Here is a 17161-nt window from a genome sequence, read left to right as displayed (position 1 = left end):
GATGAGATCATACCTGACAAATCAACGTCATGTTCCTAAACAGATTCCTGGCATTTCTTCTTATTTCAACGTTGAAAGACAAACTAAACTGGGGTTTCTAACTCCTCCTTGTCATGATCTGGTTGGCGACCAACGGGGGCGCTGTCGGCCCCGCCTGCACCTGCACAGGTGCTGGTCGTCCCTATCAGATTTGCGACCAACGGGTAGCAACGTCAGCCCTGCCTGCAGCCTCGCAGGTGCTGGTCGTTTTAATCACTGACACTAAAAGGACACCCGGCACGACCATCCGGTGTCGGTTCATTTTTTGCTGCTTGTTTGTTGCATGCTTTGTCTGCAATCGCATGCATTGTATGCTGTGCATGTGTTTGTTTAACATTGGCGGACTTTTACACTTGGTTTTCTTTTGATACTTTGTATTTTTTCTGTTCAGTTTATTTTGATGTTTTACATTGTGTTCCTGCTCACTTTATTTTAATACAATTTGTCAAACAACCTCCTGCTCCCTCCTGCCTGCTTTTTGGGATCCGCACCCACCATCACCATCACGCAAAACGTGACACTCCTCAAATATGGCAATTGGATCAGCGGGGCATCTTGCAAACATTTTAAAAATCGGTTAACTCATTCACTGCCATTCACGAATTTATTTGGGAATTGAAAATAAGACGTAAAGCGCCATTCCCGATTTTGTTCGGGTTTTGTTTTTTTTTTATTCTATGGTGCTGATAAAGCGATAGCCATGGCCTCTGGAAATATTGTTTTATTTTCCACAAGGGGCAGCATTTCCCTTTTTCCATGTTAGTGCTTTGTTCCAGCTTCAGCTGTTGTTAGAGCGTTATATAAACCAATGTGTACGTATGTATTGCATTGTATTTTGGACAGCCGCCCTCATTTCAAGCTCAGATAACTGCTGAACCACGTAACTTAGGTATCGTATGTATTGCATTGCATTTTGGACAGCCACCCTCATTTAGAGCTCATATAACTTCAGATCCACATTATTTAGAAATAAACTCTTTTTTTTCTGATGATAGCAGAGACTCTAAGGTTTCTTACGCTGCAATTAAGGTTTATGTAGTCCTAAAACTCAATATTCTGTGGGTCCTGGAATTTGAGTGACAATGACAAAAACCCTGGCACTGGAGTGGACACGTTTTTGCACGTCTGCCAGTGAATGAGTTAAGGTGTTCAAAATATCTTAGTCTTTTCGCTTATCATAATAATGAAAGCAACTTCATCTCGAGATGGCTCACACACCCACACAGGCGGACCATCACCTTTGTATGCGTGTACTTTCTGTATCCACGAGAGAGGGTTGACTTTCATTAAGGAGTAAGGAATGCTGATCACATGCATCCGATTCATGACGCTCTGCGAAGACAATTAAGGAGAAAATTAAATCTCACGGACATCATGTCAACGTAAACAAGCTTAGACTTAAAGGGCAACCGACATCACTTTTTTGTTTCCTAACTGACATCCGAAAAACGTTTTATAGCATCTAAAATACCCAAAACACGCAGTTTTATTTTTTATTTTTATATTTTTAGTCAAATCCAAAACACCAATAAAAATGACTTAAAGTGTCCAAAATCTGCAAAAAAATAAATCCAGAAGTGGCCAGTTTCAGAAGGTCCCACCCCCTTGGTTATGGTGTCACCCCAAGACGTCTTGCTGGAGAATCAAAACAATGGCTTCAGATTCGGAGAATATGGTTTCTTGTTACTCGTCCAGTTATGAATATGATTCAAATAGTTCTGAAGAGGAAAGCATACATGTTTGCAATCGATTAAAGAATTTATTCCGTGCCATTTTGAGGCAATAGGGGGGGGGGGGTGTAGCACCAAAAAAAGAGACAGAAAATGGTGACAGGGCTCTGTGTAAGGAATTAATCAGCCTGTGGAAACGGGCTGATTAATTCCTTATATAGAGCTTTGTCGCCCTCTTCAGCCTCTTTTTGGTGCAACACGAAGTTTTCAGACCAAACAAGTACAGCAAAACACATTGACGTGATGGAAGGACTGCTACAATGTGTCTTTTTTTCGGTCAGGGGCGTTCCTTCAGTGACGTAACGTGAGGACTCGTCACCAACTCAAAAACAAGACGGAATATTCAGCGTGAGTCTTAAAACGTAAAATATAGCTATATGCGGTGGAATCTTTGTAAAATACGCTCAGTAGAAGTCATTTGATGCCATTTTACAAATTATGGACACAACTTGTCCGGAGACGTCGGTTGTCCTTTAAAACTTCATGAGAAATAGAAAACAATGAGGTGTACGGTAGTAGCCATGCATTCAGAACCTGATTATGTCAGTGCATATCTGTAGTACAGTGATTGCATATCCAGTTTAACTCAACGTTTTTAATTCTATTATGATTGCACATATTGTTTTTGTTTCCAAAGACCGTTTATCATAACAAGCAGGCTACTAGCAATAAAATATTTTAACACACTCACAGTGAGAACCCCATGCCATAAACCCGCTTCTCTCTTGAAGTCCAGCACATTGGTTATGGTCTCAGCTGAGAATCAAAAAAGGACATTTTACAAGTTGTAGATCAACAAAGACAAATGTTGTGATAAATAGTAAAAAGTGCGGTTGTTGAACTGAAAAGAGTTATTTAGAACAAAGCAGGGCAGACGAGAGGCTGCCTTACGATGTATCTTTGGTAAAAGACCTCATCTGAGCCTGGTGCAAGCAAATCATAACAATTGATCGAATGCAATTAACATGGCCACTGACCCTCAGTATAGCCGCAGGCTTGTGTGAGAGCCTGACAATGAGCCAGTATGGCTGCATGGCTCACTGTGATCCCCATAGTGCTTCCCTCCTTGCTGGTTTTATACTGTATGGGGCAGAAAAAGAGGGGTGAGGGTAGGAAGGTAGTTTACATTAACTCATTCACTGCCATTTACACATTTATTCGGGAATATGACGCAGAGCGCCATTCCCAAATTTTTTTTTTTTTTTGTTTTTTATGCTTGTGTGCCGATTAAGTGCTGGCCGTGGCCTCTGGCAATATATTTTTTTCCACAAGAGGGCATCATTTTCCTTTTTTCCATGTTATATCAGTGACTGAAATAAAACCATCTCTTAAATGGATGTTTGAGGAAAGTACAATGTTAGTAGTTAAATCAAACAATCACATCAGTAAATATGTTATATTTGTTCCAGCTTCAGCTGTTGTTAAAGCGCTATACAAACCAGTATACAGTAAAGTCTCGTTATATCGATATTCTCGGGAGTCGGAAAAAATATCGATATAACCGGACTATCGATATAACCGGACTATCGATATATCCGATCCTGCGGCATGTACATTTTCTCCTTGCCTTCATAGAAATAGTATCGTAATAAGCAGTACTATCGATATAACCGATATCGATATAACGAGACTTTAATAATAATAATAATAATAATACATTTCATTTATAAGCGCCTTTCAAAACTCTCAAGGACACTTTACAGTCACATGATAAGTTTTTCAGCGGGTGAGCAGCGGCATCAACTGGATATGTATTGTATTGTATTTTTGACAGCCACCCTCATTTCAAGCTCATATAACTCCAGACCTATATAATTTAAGAATTAACTATTTTTTTCTGATGAAAGTCTAAGAAAGAGTCTATGGTTTCTAACACTGTATTGAATGTTTAGGTAGTCCTAAAAGTCAATATTCTGTGGGTCCTGGAATTCGAGTGACAATGACAAAAACCCTGGCACTGGAGTGGACACATTTTTGCATATGTCTGGAAGTGAATGAGTTAAATCCTATCTTATCACCACAACAATCATTTTGTTCAAGGTCTCAGGTTGCTGGGGCCTTTCACATTGTCACCATTGTAAAAAAAAAAATCCTCACTTCTATGTAGGCTATGTCATTGCTTGCTTTACGTATGGGAGGATGCCAGTCTTTGGGAGGCTTCACGACATGCTTCCCATCAGTCACAAACCACAGCAAGCGGGGCCAGCCTAAAGTGAAAGGTCGATGAAACTGCTTGAGAACCCAAAATATGACAGTCATATTGAGAGAGCAGGCTTTACCTTTGAATGTGGCTACTTCTCCAGTTTGGGCTTTGGGTAAACCTTTCTGACAGGCGTCGGTGGTCAGAGCCAACGTCACGCCGCAGCTGCCAAGCAAGAAGCCAATTTGTTGACTACCAGCATCCTGAAAAATGAATACAAATACACACACACACACACACACACACACACACACACACACACACACACACACACACACACACACACACACACACACACACACACACACACACACACACACACACACACACACACACTGTTTATGATTTATTTACTTCTTTTTGCAGGGCAGAATTAACCAATACCTGCTCATCATATATGACGGCATGGTGAGAAAACTATTGTTTTGAGAGGAGAGGGCCAAGTCTCAAGAACAGTGGGCGTCAGATGTGATAATTGAACTCAAATAACAATCCTTTCGCTTGACACCAATCTCATTTGTTAGTGAACAGCTTCCGTAAACAGCATGCTGATAAGGGGTAATCAAGCACAGGCATTGATATTCAGCGACTGCAACTCACGATGACGAATTTGTTTGCAATGGACGTGCATGCTCATTTCTAATGCATTACAACGCTCTTGAAATAGAACACGAAAATGATGAGGCCGTTGCGACAAATGACATAATAATATGGTTGCTAAAACAAGATGTTTTTAAGCAACAAATGAATGTGTATGGGGATTAGTATAGACACATATAACAATAACTGGAGCAGTGAGAGAGGACTGCATTTCTTATGCGCGCACACATGCACACATGCACAAAATCAACAAATACAATGTGGTGTCATGCAGAGCAGAGGAAATTGAATCAAGAAGTACAAAGTTTTGTAATTTTTACCTTTCTGGTCAGCGGCACTTCAATGGGTACTGGGACCAGCTCTGCCAGCAGACAGCCATAAAACGCCACCATGAACATTACGGGGTCGTTGTTTGGGAATACAAGGGCAACCTGTAGATGAGTCAGATCCAGGGAGGAGAGGGGTCAGATTTTTTTCGTCACAGGTCGCATCCTGTTTGCCTTCAGGTAGCGGGTTATAGTCGCAAAACCAGATGCATTTTTGAATTGCTCGGGATGTATGGTGAACATGACTGTTTTGTACACCTGGGTTTTACGCAACAATGATTTGGTCAGTAGAGTTGGCCCACTATGAAAACAAAAGGCTTGGTGGAAAGATGTTTTTTTGACTGAAATAAAACCATCTGCTAAATGGATGTAACTTTTTTCATTCATTAAAGGCAGGGGTGTCAAAGTCATTTTTTGCCGCGGGCCACATTGTAGTTATGGTTTGTCAAAGGCCCGCGGGCCTTGACTTTGACACCTGTGATTAAAGGTGTGCCTTATAGTCCGGTGCACCTTATATATGGAAAAATGTTTGAAAATGCACTTCATTGGCGGTGTGCTTTATAATCCGGTGTGCCTTATACACAGGATAATACGGTAAGGAGGGCACAAGAGGAAGTGTTTAAATGGGCCACAAGGTGGTCCGTGGATTTGACCCTTGTGAATTATACAGACTGTTGTAGGTTGTTTGACCACGATATTATGTGATTTCTCTTTATTACTTAGTACACAGACCTGATATTGGAGTTCAGATGATAGATGAGAGGATACATATGCCGGGTGGTTAAAAATGAGACAAATGTGTTCTTTGGAAGAACAACAACAATATTATACAGTCCTACAAGTCCCTTTTCCCTATTTAATGCTGTGGTCTTTTTGCTACAAGTCTTCCTATTGGTTAAATTCATGTTTCATCTGCCACTTTTTAAGCACAAAAAAGTACCGTATTTTCTGGTGTATTAGACGCATCCAAAAGCCTTGATTTTGTTCAAAATAGAGACCCTCTTCATATATGCAGGTGCACCTCATATGTGAAGTAATATTGAGCCACAACGGGTCTCGCAACTACTGTCAGCAGCAACAACTCCATTTCCCCCTGTAGAAGTAGTGTGTAACTCCAGCCACTTCTGTAGTGCCTTATAATGTGGTGTGCCTTATATTTGGAAAACCTTTCTTTATATATTACATTTGGAAAACCTTTTTCATTCATTGAAGGTGCGCTGATACTCCGGTGCGCCTTATACACCGGAAAATACGGTGTATAATTTTTTTATATCAACAGATTTGCCACAAAATACGTTTGAAGACTTACTCTATCACCAGGCACAAGCAAAGGTTCATTCCTGGTGCTTAGCTTGTTGAGAAGCGTGTATGCCAGTTTCTGACTGCGGGTCCAGAGTTTGCCTGCAAGGGTAAAAACACATTGCAGGACAATGATTTAATTATTTTATTTGGCAACTTATTGGAAGACTTGTGATTTAAACGTCATAATCACCATTCATCCAATCCATGAAAAGTAATTAAACCCAGCTACTATCTCTCTTTGCTGGGTTGTGTGTAAATAGCCAAAATCGAAAAAAATGTCGCCCGAGTGACACTTCTGCATCAGTCTCAGGGCATTTCTTTGTCTATTTTATTGTTGCTCTGGGACAACAGTCCTCTTCATACCTTACCATAGGTGAGAGTGTAAACAGGCTTCCCGGCGTTATCAAGTGCCGTCAGGCAAGGGCTCTTGGGTTGGGTGGTTCCCCATCGTTGCAACGCGACTGTCATTGAGGCAGGCCAGTTCGCGACCACTCCGAGAGGCTCTCCCTCGAGTTGACACGTCAACTGGCCTTCTGGCTTTGGCTGGTTTGGGTTGGGTTGTTGGACTAAATACACAGAAGAAAAGAAATAACATGACAATTTGATGTTGATGGTTTGAATCTATATTCCAGAATTATTTAGCCATTTACCCTTCCTCAACTGCTGCGGTTTTCTAAAAAAAAACGTGCCACGGTTTGAATTGAATAGAAACTATGGTCACATGGTTTCTTATCATTCCCATGGAAACGCCAGATCATCTCATGCGGTGCAATCTAACAAAAGCGGACAAAGCAGGATAGATCGTCTCCTCACAGTTGAAGTTTTTGACACGGGCAGTATGTTGGAATTGTGGTGAGACTCTCTGCCCAGGAGTTCAGAATTTAAATACTCTGTTCAGTCTTTGTGTGTGGAATTTGCATGTTCTCCCTGTGGCTGCGTGTGTCTTTTCATTGGCTTTTTTCCACAGTCCAAAAAACATAACATGTTAGGGTTCACTAGCACTAAATTAGATTGGATTGGCCTTTATTATTCAGTGGAGAATTATACAGTGGAGAAATTTACATTTCACAGCAGCAAAGTGATGAAAGGAATGAAAGTAGAAAAACAACAAAATACATGAGCTGCTGGAAAGGCAGCCACTCTCTTGTCCTTATGTATGAATGTGAGTGTGACTGCTTCATTCTTTTGGCATGTCTTGCGACGACTTCTGGGTTTTCCTTGCACCCCTCGCCTTGTGTCAAACGTTCGTGGCTCTACTAACAATGGATGGATGGACAAAAAAATTGAAGACATGGACCATTTCATCCCAAAAAACACATCTTTTATACCCATGACCACTTGGTGGCGACAATGCTACAAAACCCTCAGCACGATTATTCCAAGCATAACCCGATGGAGATGTTCAGCTGAAGTGTTTTACAAGGCAGCGGCAAACCTGTGATTTATAGATCCGTCTCAGAGGGAGGCTCACCACTAATACGAGGGGGACTGTTTGATGGCGAGGTAGTGGGGTATTGAGAAAAGGGTGGAGTGATTAAAGTCGTATATTGTGTCCCGAAAAGATTTTGCCTTCCCCAACTTCTGCTTTGGAATTCCATGCCATTTGTGCTTTCCAGATAAAATACAAACTCTCAAGAGCCTTGTTTTACTCTGCCAGAGTGAGGAGAGCTTTACAAGTACCTGCTGGTGTGTTCCTAATCCTACTGCGTTTTCATTTGCAAAGTGTTTATTCAGGCGGCGAAGTACCACCCTAAAAGCCACGATGGGCTGACGGGCTGGTCAGGAATGAAGGAATTCGAAACGAAAAAAAAAAATTCCAGTCCACAATGTGGGGCAGTGTTTCTGTGGCCCAGCGCTGTGTTAGGATTTCCTGAGCATACCTGGTGGTCTCTGATCCACAGTGGGCGGTGTAGGTGGAAACAACAAAGGAAAACAATAACTTATCTAAACGTGTACTTGAGACAGTTTATTTGTGAGGTGTGGCAAGGGACTTGGTATAGCATTAAGAAGAATAGCACACAGTACAGAAATCTTCACCAAGGTTGGAGTTAGTTCCCCTTGGACCTCCCTCTACTGTGGGGTGTACTGAGGCAAGTTAGATTTTTTTTACTTACTGGTGCCTGTGAGTCGATTGTAAGGTTATGAAAAAACACAGAATAACCATGCGTAAAATTGTAAAAACATTGTTAAGAAAAACAAAATTGAAAAAAAATGCTTAAATGAAATGAAAACATTATTGAAACTCAGTGGTGGGTCGTCAGGGCCTGCAAGGGCTTCTTTGCTGGCCTAAAAATATCTGAACCACAGGCTAATGTGAATTATATTTTGTCTATGATCGTTGTACTAAGTTCATCCTGTCTACTTGATATCTAATATTAAGCAGATTCTTTACTTACAGACACCTACACTGTCTGTAAGTAAAGAAACTGCTTAATATTTTGTCTATGATGTTTTATTGTATGATTCCAAATTGTCTTTTGGAATCATACGCCTTCACAATCAGTTCTGTGGCATTAAATACGGTGTCGATGACTCTATTGCTTTAACCAATAAGAGTTCGAGTTACTAGCCCTTTAAAGTATCACTAGCCACTAATGATAAGCGCATACTAGCAAGAGCTTGCACACTGTATCTGCAGCAAGCTGCATGACCAAATGCATTTTTGTGTTGATTTAATAGTGGCTTTGTCAACCCACAATGGCTGAAGGAGGAGAATACATTCATTTGGTTGCAGATATACTGTTAAAGCCATTTTCCCGAAAGACTTTTCAAGAATCGATGGACAGCATTAAGAAAGGTTGGACAGCTCCGAAGCTAGCAAAAATTGCAAATAATTGCAATTTCATGAAGTTATCTTGAATCCACACATTCATTTAATGATACTATTTCTTAAGTTTTAAGTCTCAAGTTATTTCCTGGCCAGGGACATCCTCTGGTGGACGTGTAGTAAATCACACCACATTCACAGCTGTGGAGTGATTCAGATGTTGCACTACTGAAGGCCTAGGAGTGACATGCATGACAATTGTCCTTCATTTTTGTCTTTTCAATTAATTTCATACATAAGCTTTCAGGGTTTATTTTAAATGTGTTTATATTGTTTTTACCACATGGCTGGACAAAAGCATCAGTGGTTTGTTTCAAAAGTTTCACTATTCACCATTAAAGGACAACCGACGTCACTTTTTTGTTTCTTAACTGACGTCAGAAAAACGTTTTACAGCATCTAAAATACCCAAAACACGCAGTATGATATTTTTATTCAAATGCAAAACACCAATTAAAAATGACTTAAAGTGTCCAAAATCTGCAAAAAATTGAGCTGCGAATTGGGCACTTTCAGAAAGTCCCGCCCCCAGTTTGTGACGTCACGCCAAGACGTCTTGCATTGCTGGAGAATCAAAACAATGGCTTCAGATTCGGAGAATATGCTTTCTTGTTACACATCCAGTTATGAATATGATTCAAATAGTTCTGAAGAGAAAAGCATACATGTTTGCAATCGATTAAATAATTTATTCCGTGCCATTATGAGGCAAACGGGCGGGGAGGGGGGATGTCTCAAAAAGAGGCAGGAAAATGGCGACCAGCTCCGGTGAGGAATGAATCAGCTCGTTTCCACAGCTCTGATACATTCTTCCCATGGAGTTTGCCTCCCTCTGCTGGCGACCTTTGGGTGTAAGACATGGTTTTAAAAAAACAGTACAGCAAAATACATTGACGTGATGGAAAGACGCTACAATGCGTCTTTTTTACGGTGAGGGGAAATGTCTCACCGAAAAAGAGGCACAAAATGGCCTCCTGTGGCCACCTCCGTGTCCACAGGCTGATAAATTCCTCATATGGAGCTTGGACGCCCTCTTCTGGCAGCTTTTGGGTGCAACACGAGGTCCCCAGACCAAATAAGTACAGCAAAATGCATTGACGTGATGGAAGGACCGCTACAATGCGTCTTTTTTCGGTCTGGGGCGTTCCTTTAGTGACGTCACGTCCGGACGTAAAATATAGCTATATGCGGTGGAATCGTATTAAAATACGCTCAGTAGAAGTCATTTGAAGCCATTTTACAAATTATGGACACAACTTGTCCGGAGACGTCGGTTGTCCTTTAATTGTACTATTCAACCATTGATCACTTGTATTGTTTTTTCACAGTTAGTCATTCCATTTCTTCTATAGTGTATATCGGCGATATACAGATGATAAACGTGCACTTGAAAATCTGTAGACCATCACAACAGCTCTATATCAATTTTATGTTTGTAATTTCACCTTTAGTTTTTTTCTTCCTATTCCCGAGCTACAACGTTTCAGGGGTACTCACCGTCCATGAGCTCCTCGAAGTCATCCACAAAAAATTCTCGCAAAGGCGGTCGCTTGGGTCTTTTCAGCGTATTGAGCAGCTGCTGGATTTTGGAGGAGACGCGGCTGTTGACTGGAACACCTACACAATGGCATTGCAGAGGGAATGGGATGATGAGAAAAGCGGTTCAAGAAAACAAAACAGGCAAAACAAAGATATTGACGGAGGCGTGGATGGTAAACGAAGGATTAGTAAAATCGCAGTCAGATCCATGAATGAGGAAAATGGATAGTTGAGGGGAGAACACTCATCAGAAGACTGGTGAGCACACCTAGCGATCATTCAACCAAACAACTACACAGCGATTGATAGAGGCCCACAAGTACTTCTACGTTCATATTTTTATCAAGCAAACTCTTGAATAACCCTTCCAAGAAGACTAATCAGCTTGCTGCCTAGCAACCATTCATACTGTCTCAAACCTCGGAGGCACGAAGCCTCTCATAAAGTGTATGTGCTCAGCTCACTGCAAGCGTTTCCAACCTAAGTCGCAATGATCCAGCCAAGACCTAACATGTAACTTTCTGGTGATTGTATTGTACATTTCACATCAGAAGGTGGTTTTAGGGCAACAGAATCGTTTCTCATGGGTTAGTTTGGAACGTAGTGTGGTATTTTCCCCTGCACTGTGCCAGTTGGGTTCAGTTTAATAATAAAATAAAGTAGTAATGCAGCAAACTGCAAAGAAACATGCTTCAGTATCAGACCGTCTGCATCACAGAAGTAAAATAGTTGATATTTAAGTCATGCTTTTGGTCCATCTGAATTCATTGTAGGTTAGGGAGAGACACGTGTCAGACATTCCAGCCATGGGAGACAGAAGCCACAGCTGCATAGAGCCCGCCTGATGCCTTTTTGTTCTATAATAAGGCCGGCTCACACAACCTCAGTCTGCTTGCACACGCACACATTGGGATGGTACATGTGAGGGGCAGTGTGGCACCCGATGGACCAATTAGACATAGATGACAACATCTGATGGCCTCGAATACCATCAACTCAAAAGCTATGATATATTATTGTATTGTAGCAGCAGATGAGGACTTGCAATGGAGCGTCATTAGCATATTAGCGCTCTCAAACGTAGCCCACCTTTTTCAACATCCCAAGCACCGCATTACTCCATCTTGGAATATTTTTGAATTCATATAGGGCCTAGTGAGGTTGTTTAAAACCCTATCTGTTAAGATCACTGTTCAGTATTATATTTTTAACTGGATTTTTATGTGACTGATCAACACTAATTGTTTATACGGAGGAACCTCAACTTTGGAATGCTGTGGACATTTAATGGAAAATGGAGCTCTTTTGTTAGTGTACACTTAGACGGTTCTCTGTAGTGCCTATAAACACATGTATGAAAATGAAAAGGTACATTTCAAGCATGAAGCGAGTATTTTAGTCGGAGATGTTTTCTAGCGGGTGTGGATGACTGACACTGTTTAATTGTTTTGAACATTTTTCACTGTTTCTACATGTATGTGCATAAATAAGGTTACAGTAAACTACACGCCAACCCACTTCATTCCGCAAGCATGTGTTGATTGGGACAGTTTGAATATAGACTATAGCAAATACAATCAATCTAGTTGGGAACACCCTCGCCCGCCTGTTACAAACGAGGTTGATCATCTAAAAGGAGAAACGCATCATAGCAACAGTTCATTTGCCAACTGTATGTCCCGCACTTGATGCTTTCACCATTTCAAAGCTAAAGTGGAGCCTGTTGGCTCAACCTTTGATGACACAAACAAGACCATCAACAAAACAAGCATCATCACAACAGATGGATTGAATGAGTGAATTCCCTTTTTTACCCTTTTTTTATAGGAGGAACAATAACCACGGTTGGCGGAGGGGTGCAACACCTGATGGTAGGAACATGAACGGACTGCCGAATAGCTGAAGCAACGGTCGTAATAATAAATACCATTCATCAAAAAGAAGGATTCCTCACCTTTCCATTGACACCCTGGAGGAGAAACAAATGAGGCTGTCAGTTAACGTAACTTTTAACAGATGCAGGTGCCCCTCAAAGAGGCGCCGTGTTGAGGCTGAAACTCCGCTTTATTTTCACAAACCATCAATCAATACTCAATCTTGCAGAATTGTCAGAATTCTTAATGAATGAGATCATTTCGATTATCATGAAGTTGATTTTTTTTAATCCATTCACCAGGATTTCGTTGCTTTTGTATGAATGACAAAAGAACTCCAGAAAGCAGTCCAATGGTTTTGTCCCTTCTGTCCACTGATTTACAGGCTATCCCTCAGGAATATACCACAACCAAATATTTTAAACCTATATACAGCGATCGCTGATAGATCAATTATCATGCAAAGAAAAAAACACATTTGTGCATTGACTAAACTATATAGCATTACTTGTGGAATAACATTTAGGATTTACAGCATGTTTTATTCACTGGCAAAACACATATTTTGGATGTGTTATATCGCCATCTTTGTGACCCAGAACTCTATGACAAAATGGTCCTTCAAAGTTGTTTCATAAATCCTAAATAGCGCTGCAAAATCATCACGCATTGGCTAAACAAAGAGTCATCAATATATTTAAAAATGATCAGGATTAGAAATTGTGTCTCACGGAACAATTATTAAGACATTCTATTTTTTTCCCCAGGGGCAGAGGAGGAGAGGTGTTACCATAGCAACACAAAGAGGGGCAGCCGGCAGCTTGCGCCAGGCTGAAGGCAAGACTGACTGAAGAGGGAAAACAGAGGGACAAACAGCAGGGGGAAAATTCAAACCGGAGGAAATCATGTAGGGGCGTGCGTATAGGACACTCACCATCTGCTGTCTCCATGATGTTGGTGCGGTGGTTGTAGCCACGGGACACGCCTCGCACTGAGGCAATGTGGGACTGCTCCGCATGAAGCGAGGAGCGCTCCGAGAGGCCCGTCACGTCTGGGGGAGCTATGTGGTTATCTACGCAAGTGGGAGATAGAAAGGACATGTCAGCTTTCCATCCATCCATTCACCTGACTTCAGTACTGGTCACAGCGCAAATGTCATCTATGGCCATTTAAGAGTCTTTAATGAAATGTACGTCTACGTTTTAAATGCGAGGAGCATGTGGGAGGAAGAAACTCCACACAAGCATTGGGAAAAACATCCAAATTTCAAAAGAACCTCAGGAATTTGAGACAAACGCACTAATCGTTCGTTCATCATAATTACGAGAAAATTTGATTTGGGTCAGTCGCTGAAAGATAGAAGTATGTACGCAACTATTTATGAGATTCATCTCACATTGGAGAAATTCCCAATTCACAGCAGCAAAGTTAGGAAAAGGAAGAGGAAAGTTAAAAGAACAAAATATAGGATGTATAATATCAATAATGGCTACAATCGACAGTTGCTTTGTAATAATAAGTTGTCCCGTTTCAACTATGACAAAATGCAGTTTTTTAGGGAATTATCCTCACAACGTATCTAATCCAAAGTGCTTTGTATTATTTGAGCTGCAGTGTCTCTGTCACAAATCAAAACAAATCTATCGACCCGCTTTTGACATGTAATTCTTCATTGCATTTCCGTTACGTATTCATTCCAAGATGTACGATATAAGATCTAAAGAAATGATTCAGCTAGTTTAGTTCAGCATTTGTTATTTGTTTTTTTTTGTCCTTTTGACTTCAAGACGGCGCCCCGAGAGTGGCTGCCTTTCCAGCAGCTCATGTATTTTGTTTTTCTTCTTTCATTCCTTTCATCACTTTGCTGCTGTGAAATGTAAATTTCTCCACTGTGAGACTAATAAAGGCAAATCCAATCCAATCCAATCTACTTTCCATTCTAAAAAAAACTAAATAAAAAAAAATAAAACCATGCGGAGAAATGTTTTGATGGCAACATGTCACACTGAGCATAACAGAAATACTGAATAGAGTCGATTTGACAGCAGAGGTGCCCAAAGCCTTTTCACATGACTGAATGACAGTAAGATTTCAGACAAAGATTACTTAGTCCAAAGACATCAATTAAAACTCTTGACGTTCTTTTGTTTTGCCTCGTTAAATGCTTATGTGTGTAGCTTGCGGGGTGACAATACTTTTTGTATGGGATACATCCCCCAAAAAATTATGTGATTAGCTGAAAATAACTGAATGCTTCAAACATCTGCTGAATTCAGCAAATAAAGCAGTTATCCACATGAAACATGCAGACAGACACCAAAACGTCACACAGATTTCAAGATTCCAATGCACAATTTCTTGTCTTGTGGAAGTCAGCCCATTTCTCTCCAGTTCATTGTTTTCATTTTTTATGCAAATGAGCCAGGCTTCATCCAGTCCCAAACACTGCTGCGCAAACAACAAGTCTAAATGGTGGATTTAGAATGACAACCGAAGACAAAGTCCATTTAGAAACTCAAAACGGACCAGTGCTTGGACAAATCACAAAAGAAGCACTCACCAAGACGGGTGTGTGACATCAGATCAGCCAGCGCAGTCGCCTTGGTGTTGACGTTGAGGGTGGTGCTGTTCGTGTTGGTGCCGACGGTGACAGACCTCCCTCCCGGATGGGACGAAGTGGACGAAGCAGAAGATGAGGTGGAGGAACCCTGGATGACCCGGTTAAACCAGTGCTCCACTGCCGGATGGCTGTGGCTCTGGATGGGAGTGGAGTTGGTCAGACGTCCCTTTCGCCGCAGCGAGCCCTCGTCTTCCGACGCAGAGGAGGTGTCTGTGTTCGACAGGTCAGAGGAGCGTGGTGTCAAGATAAGAGGACAGCAACACCAGACGCAGGCCGGTGGGGGGGGAAAGATTTGTGCGTGACTCGTGCAGTTGACACAACTACACCATCTTCCTTTTTATGGTGGTTGAACTTTTGTTTGTTCTGACTTATAAAAGAAAACTTCCAAATAATCCATTTATGCCAGCAGAGGCCAGAATTTAAGTCAAAAGACATAATCACACAGTCATTCACATGTAGACAATCCATCTGAATTTGAATTCATCCATTCATAAACAGACTGTTGACGATCTATAATTTTGGAAGCCGGTGGGACCGACCACAAAAAGATGGCTTTTTTTTTTTTTTTTTTGGGGGGGGGGGTTAAGGGTTTGGACATTAACTTATTAACTGCCAGACATATGCAAAAATGTGCCCACTCCAGTACCAGTATGTTTGTCATTGTCACTCAAATTCCAGGAAGAACTCCACAGAATATTGAGTTTTAGGACTACATAAGCATTCAATGCAGCATTAGAAACATTATACTTTTTGTTTTCATTAGAAAAAAAAGAATTAATTCCTAAATTATACGGGTCAGGAGTTATATGAGCTTGAAATGAGGGTGGCTGTCCAAAATACAATGGAATACATACATATCAGTTTATATAACCCTTTAACATCAGCTGAAGCTGAAACAAAGCGCTTACATGAAAAAAAAGGAAAATGCTGCTCCCCTTAGAAAGCAAAAACATTGCCAGAGGCCATGGCCAGCGCTTTATCGGCACCCAAACAAGAAAAAACAAAGCTCGAACAAATTCGGGAATAAATTTGTGAATGGCAGAGAATGAGTTAAGATTCTAAATTTCACAAAACTTGATGACATCGAGCACTATTACTACAATATAATAGACTTAACACATGATCCAGATGTGATTTCTCTCTCTCTCTCTCTCTCTCTCTCTCTCTCTCTCTCTCTCTCTCTCTCTCTCTCTCTCTCTCTCTCTCTCTCTCTCTCACACACACACACACACACACACACACACACACACACACACATATATACACACAGGCACACACACTCACACACACCACAGAGCTAGCAAAAGAGGCTAATGGCGCAGTCTACCTTCAAACATTGCTCCTTCACGCCAAACATCAATGTAAAATATCACTGAGGTTTGCAAACTGATATCATTCAAATGTTCGATGCGTCAATTCGAAACAGCATGACACAAAATCACAGAGTGAAATCTCCTACATGGCCTTGAAAAAGTTGCCTCTCTGCGCTTTAGGCTCGATTCTAATAAGCCCATATTTAAGTGCGTAAAGCCAGCATCCTCAAAGGGATTGCTTCACAGAGAATAATCTGTTTGTTATTCTTCAGCTCATCTCTCCTATTTCGCAATGTCTCAGTAACCATGGCAAAGTGAAGCTATAGAACATAGCGAGGGTCAGACAAACAGTATAAAGTCGAGCGTTGGCATTCATTGCATATTAGCAGACGAGAAGCGGGCGAGAAGACTGATTAAGCGTACAAGAGTGGCTTGTCTTCAACAGATAAAAACAGCAGACTATAATTGCGAGGCGCTTCTTAATGAGCAATACATTAATGACTTGGCCGGTCTGCTAATTGGTGCAATGTAGCAGTGATTAAGTGCAAGCAAAACATAAAACGTGACATAACAGCCATGATATACACTCCTGATAAAAAAGTTGGAGATATTTGGCTTCCCTGTGAAATTTAAAAAATAAGAATCAGAATCATCTTTATTGCCAAGTTGGTAGAACACACAAGGAATTTGTTTCCGGTCGAACACGCTGCACTAGTATCATCAGCAAAAAAAAAAATGCAAAGAGGCACTATACAATTCCATTTGGGCTACTGTTCAAAGAGTTAATGGCT

The 17161-nt window shown here is 41.1% G+C and overlaps 1 protein-coding gene across 4 annotated transcripts in view; it reads right to left on the bottom strand.

The window, feature by feature from the left end:
• Positions 1–17161, bottom strand: part of LOC148894785 (disco-interacting protein 2 homolog A-like) — a 95632-nt gene that overhangs the window by 24169 nt on the left and 54302 nt on the right. For 2 of the 4 annotated variants that reach the window (XM_089002129.1, XM_089002132.1), the window contains exons 5-16: positions 14998–15267; positions 13372–13509; positions 12518–12532; positions 10522–10641; positions 6566–6763; positions 6205–6296; positions 4890–5000; positions 4049–4172; positions 3867–3976; positions 2747–2849; positions 2461–2525; positions 1278–1371 (exon numbers count right to left, since the gene is read on the bottom strand). In XM_089002129.1, coding sequence (XP_088858255.1) covers positions 1278–1371; positions 2461–2525; positions 2747–2849; positions 3867–3976; positions 4049–4172; positions 4890–5000; positions 6205–6296; positions 6566–6763; positions 10522–10641; positions 12518–12532; positions 13372–13509; positions 14998–15267 — 1440 coding nt within the window. The remainder of the gene's footprint in view (positions 1–1277; positions 1372–2460; positions 2526–2746; positions 2850–3866; positions 3977–4048; positions 4173–4889; positions 5001–6204; positions 6297–6565; positions 6764–10521; positions 10642–12517; positions 12533–13371; positions 13510–14997; positions 15268–17161) is intronic. The other 2 variants (XM_089002130.1, XM_089002133.1) reach the window with 1 other exon arrangement.

The sequence above is a fragment of the Hippocampus bargibanti genome, linkage group LG08 (genome assembly GCF_051943395.1).
Source record: "Hippocampus bargibanti isolate YZ-2025 linkage group LG08, ASM5194339v1, whole genome shotgun sequence".
In the NCBI taxonomy this organism is placed as follows: Eukaryota; Metazoa; Chordata; class Actinopteri; order Syngnathiformes; family Syngnathidae; genus Hippocampus; species Hippocampus bargibanti.
This window is presented reverse-complemented; position numbering and strand designations above follow the sequence as displayed.